Source organism: Panthera pardus, unplaced genomic scaffold, assembly GCF_024362965.1.
Source record: "Panthera pardus isolate Hobbes unplaced genomic scaffold, ASM2436296v1 HiC_scaffold_8, whole genome shotgun sequence".
NCBI lineage: Eukaryota > Metazoa > Chordata > Mammalia > Carnivora > Felidae > Panthera > Panthera pardus.
Genome location: NW_026527013.1, coordinates 156,412,324 through 156,430,576, shown reverse-complemented (window position 1 = coordinate 156,430,576; position 18,253 = coordinate 156,412,324). Strand labels below are relative to the sequence as shown.

At 44.7% G+C, this 18,253-nt stretch overlaps 2 protein-coding genes, 1 long non-coding RNA gene and 1 pseudogene across 5 annotated transcripts; 2 read left to right on the top strand and 2 right to left on the bottom strand.

Moving 5' to 3' along the window:
• The window catches only part of LOC109269190 (olfactory receptor 2F1-like), a 334,098-nt pseudogene that overhangs the window by 181,029 nt on the left and 134,816 nt on the right, over nt 1-18,253 (top strand).
• Nucleotides 30-3,093, bottom strand: TMEM139 (transmembrane protein 139). 3 transcript variants are annotated; one of them, XM_053897343.1, is made up of 3 exons: nt 2,330-3,093; nt 1,106-1,355; nt 30-885 (listed from the first exon to the last, which is right to left on the bottom strand). In XM_053897343.1, the coding sequence occupies exons 2-3, from the start codon at nt 1,336-1,338 to the stop codon at nt 495-497; spliced, it is 624 nt and encodes a 207-aa protein (XP_053753318.1). In that variant the 5' UTR covers nt 1,339-1,355; nt 2,330-3,093; the 3' UTR covers nt 30-494. The 3 variants fall into 3 exon arrangements, with proteins under 3 accessions (XP_053753318.1, XP_053753316.1, XP_019308597.1); XM_053897341.1 differs by lacking the exon at nt 2,330-3,093 and adding an exon at nt 1,608-1,724; XM_019453052.2 differs by lacking the exon at nt 2,330-3,093 and having other exon boundaries at nt 1,106-1,601.
• LOC128775547 (uncharacterized) lies at nt 1,655-12,005 on the top strand. Its single transcript, XR_008420309.1, has 2 exons — nt 1,655-1,748; nt 11,835-12,005. It is a non-coding gene; the product is annotated as an uncharacterized LOC128775547 (long non-coding RNA).
• GSTK1 (glutathione S-transferase kappa 1) lies at nt 13,825-18,214 on the bottom strand. Its single transcript, XM_019453053.2, has 8 exons — nt 18,081-18,214; nt 17,515-17,596; nt 17,210-17,338; nt 16,804-16,904; nt 16,597-16,632; nt 14,851-14,967; nt 14,398-14,491; nt 13,825-14,137 (listed from the first exon to the last, which is right to left on the bottom strand). The coding sequence occupies exons 1-8, from the start codon at nt 18,150-18,152 to the stop codon at nt 14,088-14,090; spliced, it is 681 nt and encodes a 226-aa protein (XP_019308598.2). The 5' UTR covers nt 18,153-18,214; the 3' UTR covers nt 13,825-14,087.

Sequence of the window (18,253 nt, the reverse complement as noted above, 5' to 3'; positions counted from 1 at the left end):
TTGTATTGAAAATACAGTAGGCTTTGGGATCAGAAGAGTAAACATTTTTATGCTATTTACTAGCAGTGTGCCCCTGTGCAAATTATCAAACTCCTCTGACCCTTGGGATCCTTATTTTTCAAATGAGGGCAGTAATACCTCACAAGGCTGGGAAAGTCTTCTTGTGCTAACAGAGATGAAGCACCCAGAACAGAAGCAACATAGCTGTCGCTCAGATGTTTCTTTTCTTCCTTCTTCAGATTCTCTGGGTCACTCCTCTCATACTCGTCTAACTCTGGAAATATCGGATATGGGGTAGGTCACTGAATGTTACTCGAAGACTCCAACAGTGCTATGTACATCTCAGCTGGGAGAGGCTTAGGATAGCCTGACTCCCCTCTGTGTTAAGTTCCCCACGTGGAAACAGAGTTCCTGATACGTGGCAGGCACTGGGAAATGTTGGTCAAATGAATGAATGAGTCTGGCGCAGAGAGGATATATCCTGGCATAGTCTTTTAGGGGGGTGTCCGGTTGTTTTCAAAGAAAACATCATCAGGTTGACCAAAGCTGACATCATAGTCAGGGGGTGGGGTAAGAGGCTCCAGTTTGGGGGGCATCCCCAAGATCTGCAGATCAGGAGCAGTGGACACAGCTCGGGGTCCCCGAAGCCGAAGGCTGATTGGAGCTCTTCCAGGGTTTCCTGAGGTCATAGATCCCTCTGAGCCCACTCGCCTTTCCAGTCTAGCTCTTTCGGGCCCTTCTGGATGGCCAGGCTGTCCTTCCTCAAGTACTGGGGGGATTACAACACTGCTGTAGGGGGGTGGTTGACCCAGCTCTTGGGGGCGGCACTGTGATTCCAATACCACAGCCTCTTCATAGGTTGGCACCTCAAAGGCTTCGTTGTCGCTGAGGGAGGAGAAATAAAATCACTGGCGGCCTCCTGTGTGGAGTCCTTTTCCGCTTTACTGTCTTCTATTGGCAAAAGAACCTTCCACTAACCCCACCCCCCACCCCCTCATTGATACTAGTAACAGGGAAGCAGAGCTATATGCCTGAGAGACTAGAGGGACACCAGGAAAAAGGGGCCATCGTGTATTCCTAGAATTCTGCCCGCCCCTTAACTCACCGTGCATTGCTTGAGGCCCCCGAATTCTCGGTCTGCATTGATCGGAACCCCCATTCCAGAATACAGGCCAGGAGGCAGGCAAACAAGAAGAAGCCACCCAAGGTGAGAAAGAAATAAGCAACAGGGGCGATGTCTGGCTGTATGCCCAGCAAAGCCAGCCCCAGGAGGAAGGAGGCGCAGCACAGGAAGAGAAGCGGCTTCTCCAGTCTCCCCCAAAACTGTCTTGGCACCATGGCCCCTCCCCAGGCTCCTGCAAAAAGACACACAGGTATTGTGTCTAAACTAGCAACTGGCGTCCCGGCCAGGTCAGATTCCGCAGTAACCATATCAGACAACTTTGGGTCTCAGGTTCTTCAGTCTCCAATCAAATAAGTGGCCAAAATATATGACCTTCAGGGTTCCCTTCAGCTTTGTAATTCTCTCTAGGATCAATCAGAGTGCCAGGGTATCAATGCGTGTGGAGTAGCCAGGAAATAAACCCAGGATCTTTCATGCAACTTACTGTGTAATGGCCCTGCCTTCCTTCCTTCTTCCTTCTTCCTTGCAGTGTCTCTTCCAGCTCTATCTTTCTACACCATCCAAGACCCAGTCCTGGCTGGCCCTGCCTGGGGCTTTGGTGCTCACCAGCATCTGTGGAATCCAGGTAATGAGGCAAACCCTGCCTTTTCTCTATAATTGCTCTGCACTGGACCTCCACCCTACCTCCCTGTCTCCCCACTTAGACCCTGTTGGGGAGAGAAGTTGGGAAGGAGCACCATTACCCTGTCTGACTCCATCTTCCCATTTCCTCTACTCAGCCCGTGCTCTGGTTGGATAGAGAAAATGTACATGGACCCGACAAAGCCACAGGGACACAACTATATGAGAGGGCCTCTTACAAAGGCCTCCATCTATTGGAGGCCCAGATGGAGCCCGGATAACTGGAGGCCCAGATAACTCCTGATCTCTCTATACTCCGCACCTGCCAGGGTACCCCATCCTCTATGGGCCTTAACTCCGTAAGCTCAGATTTCAAACTTCCTGTCTGAAGTTACCACAAGGACTGGGAGGCTGGTGGGGAGAAGCAGCAACACCTGGTTAGCAGCACCCCAAAACCAACCCATCAGGAATTCCCTGAACTCTGCTATCAAGAAGCCAAAGACTCTAGGTAGGGCCCAGACCCCCTTCTTTAACCCTAACTCCAATCCCCCTTCTTGAACCCAACCCCCCCCCTACCCTTCTCACCGGTCTTAGAAGTTCCTCTCTCACCTGTCTGGAACGACTCCGCAGAAAGTAGGTTGTAGCCAAGCCGGAGGAGGCGGGGGTGGAGCCCACTGGCTCCACCCACTTTTCTGTTCCAATCCCTCCGTTCCTGGCGTAGGCTTCCTCCTCTTTCTGCTTCCACTTGACCTGCTATTGCCCCACCTTGATTTTTTTTTTTTTTCTTTTTTGGTTTTTACTCCACCCACCCCGTACCCGTGCCTTAATGAGAGTGCTCCTGTCACCCCCACCCCCACCTCAGTGATCTTTGTACTTAGGACCAGAGTTATATTCAGTTTCCACCTCTGCTCAAAGCACACTGTATTCTGAATAGTTTGTCTTATATTTAGGTAATGTATTTAATGCCTAGGAGCGGAGGCCACAATTTATTTAATCTCTCTAGATCACATAGTGCTTTGCATGGTTTGCTGTGGGCATGGGATGGCGTGTCCTGCTTCAGCTGCTGCCAAAGTACCGTTTCTGTGAACTTGTTTTCTGCAGGCCTGTAAGACATTTTGGTGTATGCTTCTTGGCCCACTTGACTCTTGATTCTTCAAAAGCCACATCCAGGGTGATGCCTACTGTGGAGGCTGCCTCCACAGTGTATCTAGAGCATTCCTTCCTACCCCGTTTAAGCCTTTAGCTGTTTATTTAGTAATTTTCTGTTTACATACCTTTCTTCCACTGTAAGCTTTTCTTTAAAAATTTTTAAGTTTATTTATTTATTTTGAGAGAGGCAGAGACAGCACAAGTAGGGGAGGAGAGAGAGGGAGAGAGAGAGAATCCCAAGCAGGCTGTCAGCGTAGAGCCCAAGGCTAGGCTTGAACTCACGAAACTTCAAGATCATCACCTGAGGCAAAACCAAGGGTCTGACGCTTAACCAACTGAGCCACCCAGGTGCTCCCACTGTGAGCTTTTCAAAGTGAGTGATTAGTTTCAATACTTTCTGAATCCCTGCAACTGACATTGGTTTCTGACACATGTTAGGTGCTCACTAAACAAAGTCGAATGCTCTCATTAGAAGGCTACCATTTTGCCTGGCCTCACCACCCATTGGAGATCCAGGACCCACTCTTTTTTTTTTTTTGTTAATGCTTATTTATTTTTGAGAGAGACAGAGACAGAGCATGAGCAGGGAAAGGGGAGAGAGAGGGGGGGGACACAGAATCTGAAGCAGGCTCCAGGCTCTGAGCTGTCAGCACAGAGTCCAATGCATGGTTCAAACTCACAAGCCGTGAGTGAGATCATGACCTGAGCCAAAGTTGGACACTTAACTGACTGAGCCACCCAGGAGCCCCAAGGACCCAGTCTTTTAAGGGAACCCTGACAATAAGTCAAGGTGAGGCAGGTGTTGGGAGGTGTAGAGAGGATGGAGGCATACTTTTTTCTTGAGAAACAGAGCAGGACAGAGGAGGCTGGGTTCTGGGCCTTTGGACAAACTGAAAGAAGTAGGAGATAGTGGGGCACAAATCTAATCCCACGGACAGTTGTGGGGCATAGCCAGGGCTGCTGCATCAGAGGATGTATGAAGTGTATGTATGTGTGTGTGAGAGTGAGAGAGAGAGGGAGAGAGGAGGGAAGAAGGATGAAGATGAGGACGAGGGGCTGGAGTGGAGTGCAGGTGTGTACAATGGTGGGCTATCAATGATGACTCTCCCACAGATAGAGGGAGGGAGAAGATGTAATGGGAAGGCTGTGCTAGTCTAAATGAGCTATGTCTCTACAGGAAGTGGGAATGGAGAGTGGGGGGGGGGGGGAGCTGGTTGTTGTTTTGTTTACACCAATTTCCATACTGTTGGTCCCATAAAAGGAAAGTATGTGATCAGAAGGATTTGCATCTGCAGTTAATATATTAATAGAAGGAAATTGGCCAAGAGTCATTGGTATGTGTGATAAGTAAGAGGGCTTTGTTAAGGAGTGAGTCCCTGGACAGGGACATGGCAGGGAGCGTAGGCTGAGAGGCAAGAGAGTCAAAGGGGGAGACTGAATGTCTACAGTTCAGGCTTTTACAGGCTTTGCAGTTGGGAGAATGAGATCTTTGTGCATGAGGCTCTTGGTTACCAGAAGGAGCCTACACTAGAGAGGCTTGCTAGTTAAAAACCGGGTCCACGTCAGAAAGGCTGGATTGTTGGCTGGCTGGCTGGCTGGGCCTTTCAATGTATTCTCTGTTACGTTAATCTACATTAAGTAGATTTCCTAAAAATTCTACTTCTTAAATATAAAATCTTGCAAAAATATTTAAAGACTATAAAGAAAAAACACCCACTATCTCATTATTCTAACATGGCCATTTAAAATTTCTACACATTTCTTCTAGTCTGTCCACACACTGGTTGAAATTAGAGTGTATTCATAATTTTGTATCTTTAAAAAATACTAAACATTATATCATGTATATACTTCACCTTTTGGTACAGTCTTTGTTGTGGTAATTTTTAACAGCCACATAATACTGAATGGATGTACCATAACTTAGCATACCTTTATGTTATGTTACTTGGTAACAATGAGTTTATTTTCTTATTTTTTATTTATTTTTTTTGGTTGTTGTTGTTGATCATCAACTGCTTTAAGAGACAGAAAGGAGATTAATGATTGCCAGGAGCTGAGAGAGAGAGGAATGGGGAGTAACTCCTAACGGATTTCTTCTGAGGGTAATGAAAAGCTTTTAAAATTAGTGTTGCTTGCACAACTCTGCGAATATACTAAAAAAAGACCCACTGAATTTTACACTTCAAAAGGGTGAATTATGCTTCTATAAATCTGTTTTAAAAATGATGCTACAATGGGGCTCCTGGTTGGTTTAGTCAGTTGAGTGTCTAACTCTTGATTTCAGCTCAGGTCATGATCTCAGCGTTCGTGAGTTCGAGCCCCACGTTGGGCTCTGTGCTGACAGCTTGAAGCCTGCTTGGGATTCTCTCTTTCTGCCCCTCCCCTACTTGCTTGCATGTGCATGCGTACTCTCTCTCAGAATTAAAAAAAAAAAAAAAATGCTACAATGAACATCTTCTTACATATAGTTTTACCTTCTTTTTGGATTATTTACTCCGGTTCAATCTAAGAAATGTCATCAAGACAACGTGAAAGAAAGCTTTTGTTGCCTTGAATACATATGGCCAAACTTCTTTCCAAAGGTTTTACTTTTCCTCTTTTCCTTCACCAACTTAGTATGAGTGCTAAGGATACTATTAGTCATTTTGTTTTCTACTTGCCTGCCTCTGCAAATCATCTTGTGAGCAGTTGGATTACCGCTCTAGGCTGGCCCACTGTGCCATTTTGGGGGACGATGGTGAAGAGAAGTGGGAGGTGAGGGAAGGAGGGAGAAGGAGAGATAACTGACAGACTTCCTGTGAATGATAATGGATGTCTACCCGCCCTGTGCTTCTCTGTGTCTCCATATACTTGTGATTTGGTGTTTCTGAATGTGGGTCTGTGTTATACTTATAGCCAACATGTGTGGAGTGTTTTTTGTGTACTACTCACTATGCTGGATGCTTTATACAAATTAATTTAAAATATAGTGTAATAAGAGGTAGTTATAATTATTATATTCATTTTATAGGTGAGGTCAGAAACTTGAGGAAAATATATAGCTAATCAAGGGTGGGGTCAAGATTTGAACCCATAGTCCCAGTGCAGAAACCTGGCTCTTAACCGCCATGTCATCTGACTATAAACACTGTTTTTTGGCCACCTTAATAATGATAATTTAACAAAACACTTATGATATTCTTTTTTTTTTAAGTTTATTTGTTTATTTTGAGAGAGAGAGTGTGTACAAGTGAGCAGGGGAGGGGCAGAGAGAGAGGGAGAGAGAAAATCCCAAGCAAGCTCCATGCTGACATGGAGCCTGACATGGGGCTCAATCCCATGAACTGTGAGATCATGACATGAGCCGAAACCAAGAGTTGGACACTTAACTGACTGAGACACCAGGCGCCCCCATACTTATGACATTCTGAGATCATTACTCTGGGGTTTCCATGGAGGAGTGGTTAGATGCTATTTTCCTCATTGTTTGGCATCTTAAGAAAAGGCTGACCTTCTGACAGCAAAGGCAGCAAAAGAGATTATGAGAAGATTAAGTAAGGTTATCAACATATAAGGCGAGAATGGAAATTAAGATTTCAGGCTCTGTAGCAGTATATGTTTATCTTTTAGGAGCTAATTAAGAGTGATTACAAAAGATAAGGCTCTTACCTGAATAGCTCTAGAAGCCCAATGTGCGGGTGACTTTTTTTTTTAAAGGGTGTAGGTGGGAATGTGTATGTGTAGAAACAATTTGGTCCGATCTCATTTGATCCTTAATAACAGTCATGTAGGTAAGTCTGATTATCATTTTCATGTTACAGAGGAGGAAACCAGCTCAGAGAAAGTACATGATTTATTTAGTTAGAATCAAACTCAGAATCTTGACCTTCTAACTCAGTTGAAAGTGTTTTTCTCTGTGTTAGCTGCCTTACCCACCGCTCTTTCAAATGTGTAGGGAAGGGGATAAATGATTTAATGTGAATTGTATCAGCATCATTGATATTTCTTGAATGGAAATGCTTCCGATAAATCATAAATTCTCAAGTATGTAAGGATAAATACACGTTTTCACTCAGCAACTAGTTGTAATACCACACAAAGCTCACTGGCAATGTGCTGAGTGAATATGAGGTTCAGGCTGTCCCTCTAGCTCAGATATTCAGCACTAAGCCACAAAAGTGATTCTCAAATTTGAGAAGTTGAGTGTAATTGTTGCCCAGTACAAATAATACATTGTGTTTATAAAAGATGTCTGTAGATAGTGGCAAAAATGTCCCACATGAATATGTCCCTAAATAAGAGAAGACAAGAAGGTATCGTGGTTGCGGTTAAGCACATATTTTTGGAGATGGCCAGACCAGGTTTCAAATCTCATTTCTACCAATTACTAACTGTGTGACCTTTGATAAGCTATTTAACCTTTTTTCATGCATAAAAGTAACTAGAGTTAAATATTAGTTAACTTGTTTTCTTTTTAAATAAGATTGGTCTACAGTAAAATGCACAAATTTTCAGTGGGCAATTCCATAAGTTTTGATAAAGACTTATACTTGTGGAACCCAAATTCCAATCAAGATACAAAACACTACTATCATCCAAAGTTCCCTGCAAGCCCCCTTCAGTCAACCCCATAGGCAACCACTGTTTTGCTTTTTTTTCCCATCTACTATATTCTTAAAAATGGTTTCTGTTTTATGGAACAACAATTTATTGAACCATAAACATTTAATTATCTGATAACCAGCTGGTTTGTTTCCAGGATTTTGCAATTCATATATTTCTTTTTTTTTTTTAATTTTATTTTAAGTAGGCTCCACATGCAATGTGTCTCAAGACCTGAGATCAAGTCACATGCTCTATCAAGACTGAGCCAGCCAGTTGCCCTCGCATATTCCTATACGTGTTTTTATTCATATGTGTGATTCAGAAAAAATCCTGAAAGTGAAGTTTCTAATAAATACCACCATGTGCTCTCGAAAGGAGTTGCAAATATTCATACTCCTACTCACATTGCAGGGTTACCTATTGGCCCACACCCTGATCAACAGTGAGTTATCAAACTTGGGTTCAATAAATTTTTACTGTTCACTTGCTACACAGGACACTCCAAGGCATATTCAGTAGATCTGACAGGAATATCACTCTCAAAGAGCTTACTGTCCCTAAGGGGAAAGGCGTGTACATGACTAACCGTAGGGTAGGATACAAAGAGACAAGGTACAAAGTGCTGCTGAGAGCAGAAACTTGGTGCTGACAAGGGTGGGGATCAGGAATACATCACGGATATAAAGGGGGTTTGTTTACACTCCTTTTTAAAAAAAATGTTTATTGAGAGAGAGAGAGAGAGAGAGAGAGAGTGTGTGTGCGCGCGCATGTGTGCACTTGTGAGCAGGGGAGGGGCAGAGAGAGAGGGAGAGAGTCCCAAGGAGGCTCCACACTGTCGGAGCAGAGCCCAACTCTGGGATTGATCCTGAGAACTGTGAGATCATGACCTGAGCCTAAATCAAGAGTCTGATGCTTAACCGCTGAGCCACCCAGGTGCCCCTACACTCTCTTTATGTCCATCTCATCATTATGCGTGGAGTAGACAATAAATGCTTGTATCGTTTGTTGGTAGTAAATATTTACTGATTTAGTGATTCATGATCTTTGGATCCCTTGATCCTCCCTCAATTGTCTCCCCCTCTTTTCCAGTCTTTTTTGGTCTGGCATCAGCTAGCGCCAGCCATACCCTTGAACATGGGCTTGGCGGAAGAGGGAATTAGTCTGATCCAAGCCAGGGGTTTCAGTTTTCCCGTTTGTGAACACATTGAAGGAACTCTCTGGGATTAAGGTAACGGGATGAGTGAGGAACAGCATCCAGTTGGCTTCCCTGCCGCCAATTCCCTGGGGTACAAGTGGCTACTTCTTTCTGCTTTCACTTCTGCTTATACCTGGGAATCGTAGTCAAATGAAGGACTAGGCTTCCTCTGAGAAGGAGAATGATAAATAATGGGCCCCAAGTCCCTGTCTTCCAGTTGGACTCCTACTTTCTCCATGCACTTACCCGGCAGCATCATTTTCTGGAATCCCTGTTCACCTTTTCTACTTCGAGACTTCCCCCATCTCCTCTGTGACCTTGTTATCTCCTTCTTTTGCCACCTCCCATCTCTTTTTCCCTTCTCTCACTTTCTCCTCTTTTCTTTGGTCCATTTGTTTGGTAAGAATTTACTCAGCATGTATCATGTGCTCACAGGAACAGCTACATACAGTACATAGTTTGTTGGGTCCAGTGCAAACTGAAATGCAGGGCCGCTTGCTCCAAATTATGAAGGATTGCAAGACAGTGCTGGCAGAGCATCAAACCAGTCATGGGGCCCTGTGTGAGTGCACAGGATGCAAGTCCTTGAGGCTGACCTTGTGTGCACAGTACTATGGGGATATGTGAAAATGTGTAATATCACAGAATTTAAATTTCAGTACATTTTTTTAAGTTTATTTATTTACTTTGAGAGAGAGAGAGAAAGAAAGAGAGACCTTGCAAGCAGGGGAGGGGCAGAGAGAGAGAGAGGGAGAGAGGAAGAATCCCAAGCATGCTGTCCTATGCTGTCAGCATGGAGCCTGATGTGGGGCTCAATCTCATGAACCGTGAGATCATGACCTGAGCCAAACCCAAGAATTGGATGCTTAACTGACTGAGCCACCCAGGCACCTCCCCCGCTTTTTTAAAGTAATTTCTACACCCTATGTGGGGCTTGAACTGATGGCCCTGAGATCAAGAGTCATAAGCTTCACTGACTGAGCCAGCCAGGTGCCCCTCAGTACACTTTCAAGACATTATTATGGAAATAATCCCAACACACATAAATGAGGAAAGAATAGTATAATGAACTCTTCATGTACCCATCACTCAGCTCCAATAATCGTCTCATCTATTTTTTCCACCTCCCCCACTTTTTTCATTTTGGGGGGGGGGAGGGGCAAAAGGACAGAGAGAGACAGAGGGAGGGAGGGAGGGAGAGAGGGAGAATCTTAAGCAGGCTCCACACTTGCACTGAGTCTAACACTGGGGCTTGATCCCACAACCCTGGGATCATGACCTGAGCAGAAATCAAGAGCTGGATGCTCAACCAGCTGAACCACCCAGGCGCCCCACCTCCCCAACTTTTTAAAAGGCAGCACGTCACCTCTACCCTAAATGTTTCAGAATGCAATTCCAATTGATGAGAACTTACTTGTGCCTGCCACCCTGCCATTATCACACTTAATTCCTTAGTATCATCTAATATCCAGTCTCTGTTACTTTCTCTCAGTTGTCTTAAAATGTACATTCTTTTAAAATATACTATTAAGAACAATATTGACATTTCAAAAACAGTCAATCCAGTTAGAAAATGGGCAAAAGGCACGAACAGAAATTTCACTGGAGAGGATGTACAGATGGCAAAGCGTACACAAAAAGATGTTCATGAGCCCTTAGGGAAATGCAGATTAAAATTACAGTGAGCTATCACTACACATCTATCAGAATGGCTAAAATAAAAAATAGCAGTAACACCAAATGCTGGTGAGGATGTAGAGAAACTGGATCACTCGTGCATTTCTAGTGGCATGGCCACTTAGGAAAAGTATAGCAGTTTCTTACAAAACTAAACATGCACTTATTATATGACTCAGCAACTGTACTCCTGGGCATTTACCCCAGAAAAACAAAAATTTGTGTGCACACAAAAACCTGTACAAGAATATTCATACCAGGTCTATTTGTAATAGCCCCAAACTGGAAACAACCTAAGTGTCCTTCAACAGGTTAAACAAATTGGCACATCCATACCCGAACTACTACTCAGCAATAAAAAGAACCAGAGACACGCAACACCTTGTGTGGATCTGAAGGGAATATGCTGAGTGAAAATAAGCCAATCTGATTCCATTTATATGGCACTCTTGAAGTGACAAAACTATACGAAGAACAGATTTGTCATTGGTAGGGCTTAGAGAAGTGGGGAGGGCAGGTGGCCCTAGCTATAAAAGGGGGAGCATGAGGATCCCTTATGCTCAAAATATTTCATATCTTGTGATGGTGGTCACGTACACAATAAAATAATACAGAACTAAATATACACAAATGAGTGCACGAAAAACCGATGAAATCTGAATAGGGTTGATGGATCGCGTCAATGTCAATGTTCTGTTTGTGTCACTATACTATAGCTGTGCAAGATGTTACCATTGGGGAAACTGGATGAAGGGTATATTGAATCACTGACTTATGGCTGACATTCATGTGTTAAAAAATACAAACATTTCTGGGTACACACAAAAAAACCAGAGAGTACAAATGGAAATGAAAAAGGGGAGACTCTTCACTTGATAGCTTGCTGGTTTTTTTTTTGTTTTACCACATGAATGTGATACTTTTTGTTGTTTGTTAACACTTGTGTTTCGAGTCTGTCAAAAAATACCATTCTAGAAGTTCTACCTAAGTTTGTTTTAGAAGTATAATGTTATTTTGGTAAGCCTGGAATTTGAACTCCAGTGCAAGATAGTGGTTCAGTATTCTAAGTATTGACATAACTATGAATTTTATATTACACTACAACTATTGATCAGAAGGGGAGGAGAGGAAGGAACTAAGTATGAAGCTTTTTGGATTAGAAGAGTGTTCCTTTATTTTAAAAATACAGCTGCATTTGGGGGCTTTCCCCTTTCTCACTGTGATGGTTAATTTCATGTGTCAGCTTGACTGAGCTAAGGGATGCCCGGAGAGCTGATAAAACAATACTTCTGGGTGTGCCTGTGAGGGTGCTTCTAGAAGAGATTAGCATTTGAATCGGTAGACTGAGTAAGAGTAAAGGTGGCCCTCACCAGTGTGGGTGGGCATCATCCAGTTTATTGAGGGCCTGAATGGCACAAAAAAGCAAAAGGCAAACTTGTTCTTTCTGTTTGAACTGAGACATGCATGTTCTGTTGCCCTCAGACACAGGTGCTGCTGGTTCTCAGGCTTTGGATTCTGGATTGGAACTGCACCACCAGCCCGCTTTCCCAGGCCTCCAGCTTGCAGATGGCAGATCGTGGAACTTCTTAGCCTCCAGTCATGTAAGCCAACCCCTGATAATAGATCTCTTTTATATACATGGGTAAATACACTCTTGTTTCTGTGTTGTTTTTTTTTTTTTTTTATGTTTTTAAAAATTTTATTATTTTTTTAAATTTACATCCAAGTTAGTTAGCATATAATGCAACAATGATTTCAGGGGTAGTACTGTTTCTGTTTCTCTGGAGAACCCTAATACACTTGTTTCGGATTCTATTTGGCAGAAGTTCAGACATTATAATCCAGAGCGTGTTTGTAAGGTTTAGTCTAGAAATTGTCTCATTCCTCCAGAGAAGATTACATTTACTATTGGATTAGGAAAATAGGATGTTAGACTCTTTGAAGGAAGACTGGGCAGACCTGGGAAATGCCTGCCCGTCTACAGTAAGAGATTAGTTCACATTAGCCTGGGATAAAATTTGGGATTAAGTTAAGCAACTGATAATGTTTCAAAAACAATGGGAAGGATGCACAATTGTAGCCAAATGTGAATCCAGAAGTTCTTGTATTTTTTCATTAAATATATACATTTTTGTTTGCCAGAAAAGATGATCATTTCAAAAAGTCTACAAATGAAATGGAAACATCTTGGCATATTTTATTCCAGGATTAATAAATTGATTTCCTCTGTAATATTTTTTTATAAGTCAACATGTAATTGAGATCATAGCATGTAGTTTAATCTTTTTTTCCAATTAATAATATATCCCAAGAATTTCCAGCATTAAAATTCTTTACAAGTGTAATTTTTGATAGTTATGAAACATTACATCCTGGATGTCCCATAACTTATTCAAGCATCTGCCTATTGTTAGATATTTAAGGTACTTGATATCACAAACAATGCTGAGATCAGCACTTTTATTCATAAAACTTTGTCTCCGCTACTGTCCTCTCAGCATAGATGAGAACTTCTATATACTTGAATATATAACATAAATACATGAGACGTAACATTTTAATTTGCTCTTAGGTTTCTTACTATTGGACATTTCCCCGTATTTTAAATTAATATTAGATGTACATGTCATGATATCTCTTTTGAAAGATGGAGTGTGTACTTGGAGATGTACTTCTGGTTAGTTAGCAGCTAAGCCTAGTAAGGATAACTTGAAATCCAAGAGTATGCTGGAATAATGGAAAAGGGGAGAGGAGGAAAACAGAAAATGATGGGGAATAAAAGGGGCAAATGAGCTTGGAGATTAGAAAGAGCCAGAGGGAGGGAACAAGGCATCCCCTCTTAAAGCCTCTCAACCTTTGAGCCATCAAAAACTCCACACCTGGTTTCCAACAGATGCCTAAGTGTGGTTTCAGCTTTGAATAAAGAGTATTCTCAAAGAAGTCCAAAGATTGTTGAAACACAAGGTATTCTGATTACTGCATAGCTGGCACAAACAGAGCCGGGCCTTTGGATAAATAACTGAGTGAGCGGGAAAACTATAGGTTTGTATGGGAAGGAACAGGGGTTCCAGGGAGAGAGGCCCTGGGATTTTCTCGAAATCTGCTTTGTGGGTGAGGGAACTCTGTGGGATGAGCACCTTGCCCAGGCCATGGCAACTCCAGCCTGTCTCCCTGTGCTGCCTTGCCCTTGTTCTGCTGGTCAGTGTAGCTGGAGGTGTTCAAATATCTGGGTAGAAGCTCAGCCATGCTCTGGCTCCCTCTCAGGCACCATGACTGGTTAGAAGGCAGTAGGTACCAAACTGGTTATTTAGTTTTCGGTCCCTGAAAAGGGATGGTTTCCTGCTCCTTCCACACAAGCTGCCCTGAGGGCAGCAGTGGGGCTGGCAGTACGGAAAAAGCTGTTTAGAAACACTCAGAGTGGACAGAATATGACAGTAGGAAGAACACACAAACACCAGACAGGACACAGAAATATTCTGCCTGATGATGTTAGGTTTATTCTGAGAGAAAGTAGAGTTTGGGGCTCTTGAAAGGCACTTGTGAGGCACGCAAGTAAAAGCAGTCATGAGACTAAGGTAGATGATGTAACACGCAGTCCCCCTCCCCGGCATCCCCAGGGCCACAGAGGAACCGCTGTCAGACAGGAAAACCAGAATGCTAGTGTCACACAGTGGAAGAAGCGTAAGCAGATTATCTACTTTTTTACTCCAGTAGTTTTGCTTCCCTTGGCCATCCTTAAATTTTGGCATTTATGGCTGGAGGCACAGGGCCCATCCATTTCTCTCCTAGATGGAGAAAATCACATATGTTAGAGGCTGGCCCCACAAGCCTCAGGGGTTTTCTAAGGAGACCTCTGCTTGGCTTCCTTCTTTTCTGTGGGGGTGAAGGTGGCCTCTCCCCATTCAACTTTGAGGACCCCTGTGTATGAGGCTTCATTGTTGGAAATGCATAGAATATGTTTTGCTCTGCATCTGTCATTCTGGTCCACTGATATAATGGGGTGGGGCTGGGGTCAAGGGCAGCTCACCACGAACCTGTAACTTACCCAGCAGGTGTGCCAGCAACTCCATCCGGTCAGAGCCAAACAGCATGTGGGTTTGGCCATCCAGATGGGCCACGGTGACAGGCAGCCCAAAGGCCTGGAGAAAGCAGTGATGGAGCAGGTGTTTATTAGGCTGGGGTCAAAGGCTAAGAGTCAATACTTGTCTGAGGTCATAGAAGCAAAGTAGCCAAAGATGTGATTGCTAAGAAGTTCCTTGGCTCTAAGGAGTTTTCTGGTTTTAACTCTCAGATGTTGTCTTTCTTCTTGCCATCCAGCTCCCTCCCTTTTTCTCCATGGACTATGGGTTGGGAAGGGAGAGGATGAGGGTTGACTGGGAGCTGGGAGCTGGGAGGACTCATGCTGGGAGCAACTTCTGGGACAGGTGCATGGGGACCCAGCAGATTCTCATCCTGTCTCCAGCACTGGGGCTGGGGACCCACATCAGGAGTTGCTCACCCCGTATTTGCAGGCTGCGTTGGTGGTATCCCTGAGCTCGTTCTTCACCTTTGGTGTTGAGATCTTTTCCAGAAGTCCCTGGGCTTGTTCTGTAGACATGCCAGCTTTCTCTGCAGCCTGAGGGCATGTGGTAGGGAACACAACTGTGTCTGAATTAGTGGGACCAGAAAATTCTGGTCTTTTTATTTTCTGCTCCCATCTTCATGGTAAGGCCTTTGTCCACCCACAAGTGGAGGTCTAGCTTTGCTAAGAGGGGCAAAATCTTGAGACTGGTGGAAAGAACAGGTGGCAGAGTCATAGCTGTAGAAATTTAAAGCCAGGGGGCATCTTAGAAACCAGTGAAGGGACTGTTATCCAGAGGTAGTCCATGACTTGGTTGGCATTAAAGAGCTTGTTAGTGGCAGAGCCAATGCTAGAATCCAGGTCCCCTGACAGTAAGTCTGGGCTCTTGCCTTCTTATTTCTCAGAATTCTTGAATATCTTGTGCTCTTCTGACTCAAGGGCTAGGCTACAAATTCTCATGGAATTTCTGGAGGACTTCTGAGCAGAGCACAGGGATACAGCTTCCTGCATGGCTAACAATAACAAAGGCTTCAGTATGGGGTTTGTTGGTATCGTTTGGGATTAGGGGTTCTTAACTTTGGCTGCACGTTAGAATCTCCCGAGGGAGCTTTTAAAAAATCCCATTCACAAATCACCCCCTGGAACAATTACATCAGAACTTTTGGTAGGCAGTGTCCAGGTGCTCTAGGGGACTTAAATATACAGCTGAGGATGAGAACCACTGCTGCTTGACCTCCTCAACCTGGAGGAGGAAACACAAAGTTATGCAGTGTATTCTAACGTGACACTATCTTTCTCGTACTTGTCTACATGAGAGAATTGTGTCCCAGACCAAATGTTCAACAACAGGGGAATGGTTAAGTAAACAAAATGCTTAAAAAACAAAAAAACAAAATTGCCCACTAAATGCAATGCTACGTAGAAACTAAGAATGGTACTTTCAAAGAGTTTATGATGGCATGGGAAAGGATTGTTCATAAGTGGAAAGGCAAGCCTGGGCATATACTCTGCAGGAATAAAAACAGTGGAGGAATATATTGGCCATTCTTTGTATGTGTACTTTTGGTGATTTGCCATCTTATGTATTAAATCTGAATATGCTTCGACTATCATTTTGTAAACTGCAGGGAAATTATTATTTTGAATTTCCCGATTTAATTCCAATGAAAAACTTAAGTTTTTATATACCTCATCGATGGCTGGCACACATTCCAATGTTTTGAGCTATTTCTATTTGTTTTCACTCTGGCTTTTGTATAATTCTGGCTTGAGCCGGTTATCTCTTTTAGTCTCTTTAAAGTCTGTCTGTAAAGTCTCCTGCTTTCTACTCTGGCTGTGTTGGTGTGGTCTGTGTTGGAGTCTCTGGGGCCAAGATTGCCAATGCTTCATCCCTCCCCATCTGGGGATGCCACCATTTAACAGCTCTTTCCCACTGACTCCTTCATGAGATAAATTCTACCCATGCAGAAGTTTGCACTTCCCCTTTCAACCATGAGATAATCTTCTGTGTGTCCTCCTAGTTCCAACCTTTCAGTAATTTGGCTTCCCAAACACAGACCTGCTTTCTCCCCTAATAACTATGACCTCTTGCACTGAATATGAAATCTGTGCCCTCTCTGCCCCTAAACACCAATTGTTCTCAGCTTTGCTATGAGAGGAGTGGGGACAAGCCAGGATACTCACAGCCAGGATGCTCTTGGGCTCCGAGATGTCTTCATCCTGAGAAGAAGAGAACACTCAGCAGGAAGGAGGTGGAGAGGGTGGAGATGGGGGACAAGTAGGCCAGTGAACAAGAGGGAAAGGCAGGACCAGGATGCTGGAAATGGTTCTGGGGAGGGTCAGAACACCATCCAGGGTCTCCCAAGCAGGTTCCCAGAGTTCTGTCCTCACTCGTGACCAGACGCGCATCCATAGTTCTCTGGACACTTTCTCCAGCATCTTTGGGTGCTCCAGGTTCACAGCGGTGAGGAATCGCATGGCTGATAAACTTCCTGCAGGGCAGAGGTACTCAGAGGTGGGCTCTCCTGGCTTGTTTCTGATGAAGGACCAGCTCTTTCATGCTTCTGACATCCCCAGAGCTCAGTTGCCCTCAGCCTCCCACCCAAATTTCTCATAGCCAATTTGACCTGCTCTTTCTCCCCTTCTGTCCCCATAAGCTTCTGCTGACTCAACTCTGACCTGCGTTTCCCCCAGGTTTGTTTCAGTTTCATGTGGTTGCCAGCCCTTACTTCCTGCCACTAGTTTCCAAATGCGCTGCCTTTCACTAGATACCCCTTCTGTATCCCACTGTCTTCACCTTTTTCAAGGATCACAGAGAAGAAATCCTTGGGGAGCTGGATGGGAACCTGGATATGCTGTCCCAGGAGCCTGATGTCATTTTGCAGGTATTGGGCTTTGCGGGGAAGCAGAGCTGGCGGCTGGTTTCCTGCAAATGGCAATTTGGGGACATTGGTGAGAGACCACGTGAGGGTCCCAGGCTTGGGGGCCGGCTATCTGGGTTTTGACCAGAGGGCAGATTACGAGCTACAGGTGCCAATGTAAAGACCCAATTGAAGCCATCCCTCCCTCAAATCGCGGTCCCAAAGGCGACCGCCTTCACACCGCTGTCTTTCATGATCGCTGCAATGAGGCTCGGGCGCAACTGCAGGTTGATGTTCCAGAGCTTCTTATATCGGCACAGGACCTGCAGAGACAGAGATGGGGAGCCACTGTGTCAGATGGAGAGAGTGAAGATGGCTAAGCGCAGAGTAGGGGTTCTGTGGATACCCTAAATTTCATTGCTAGAAACGATCCCATGAACTTTGCTCCGTCCCAAGAAATCGATCGCAGGATCTTTCTGTGGACGGCTTCCATACTTTTCACTCTCAGCCCCCCAAAAGTGGTGGCAGTGCCATGGAATTCTCTTTGATACTTTGGAGTTACCCGTCTTCTTCCAAACCGCCGTGGGAAACCACTGCCTTAGAATATAAAGGCTCGACCTGGACCCAGCGACCGTATCCCGTTTAAAAACACAAAGTGACCTTCAGCGCTTCACCTCTCTATCGCGTGTCCTAAACCCCGTCCGGCAGCGCCAGGCCTTTCACGAGACTTCGGTCCCCGCGCCCCGCTCCCGCCCTTGCCTCCGCCCTTGCCCTCCAAGCCCCGGCCGAGGGGGCTCCCAGAGTCACCTCGAAGCCCAACCAGGAGTAGGGGGACAGCACATCGTAGAAGAGCTCCAGAGTGCGCGGCGCGGGCGTCATGTTGCAGCAGCCGAGGTCCTCTCTGGCGCGCCGAGCTCGCGTAGAGGATTCCAGGCGTGCTATGGGAGACCCGCCCTCCGCCCTCCGCCCTCCGCCCGCCG

Excerpts from the sequence above, each read along its gene's own strand:
- TMEM139 (XM_019453052.2), bottom strand. The coding sequence starts at position 1,431 with ATGGTTACTGCGGAATCTGACCTGGCCGGGACGCCAGTTGCTAGTTTA. Across the intron at positions 886-1,105 it reads GGGGCCTCAAGCAATGCACG|CGACAACGAAGCCTTTGAGG; the intron begins GTGAGTTAAGGG and ends CTCCTCCCTCAG.
- GSTK1 (XM_019453053.2), bottom strand. The coding sequence starts at position 18,152 with ATGACGCCCGCGCCGCGCACTCTGGAGCTCTTCTACGATGTGCTGTCC. Across the intron at positions 16,905-17,209 it reads CTCTGTGATCCTTGAAAAAG|GAAGTTTATCAGCCATGCGA; the intron begins GTGAAGACAGTG and ends TCTGCCCTGCAG. Across the intron at positions 14,138-14,397 it reads GTTGCTGGCACACCTGCTGG|GAGAGAAATGGATGGGCCCT; the intron begins GTAAGTTACAGG and ends TTCTCCATCTAG.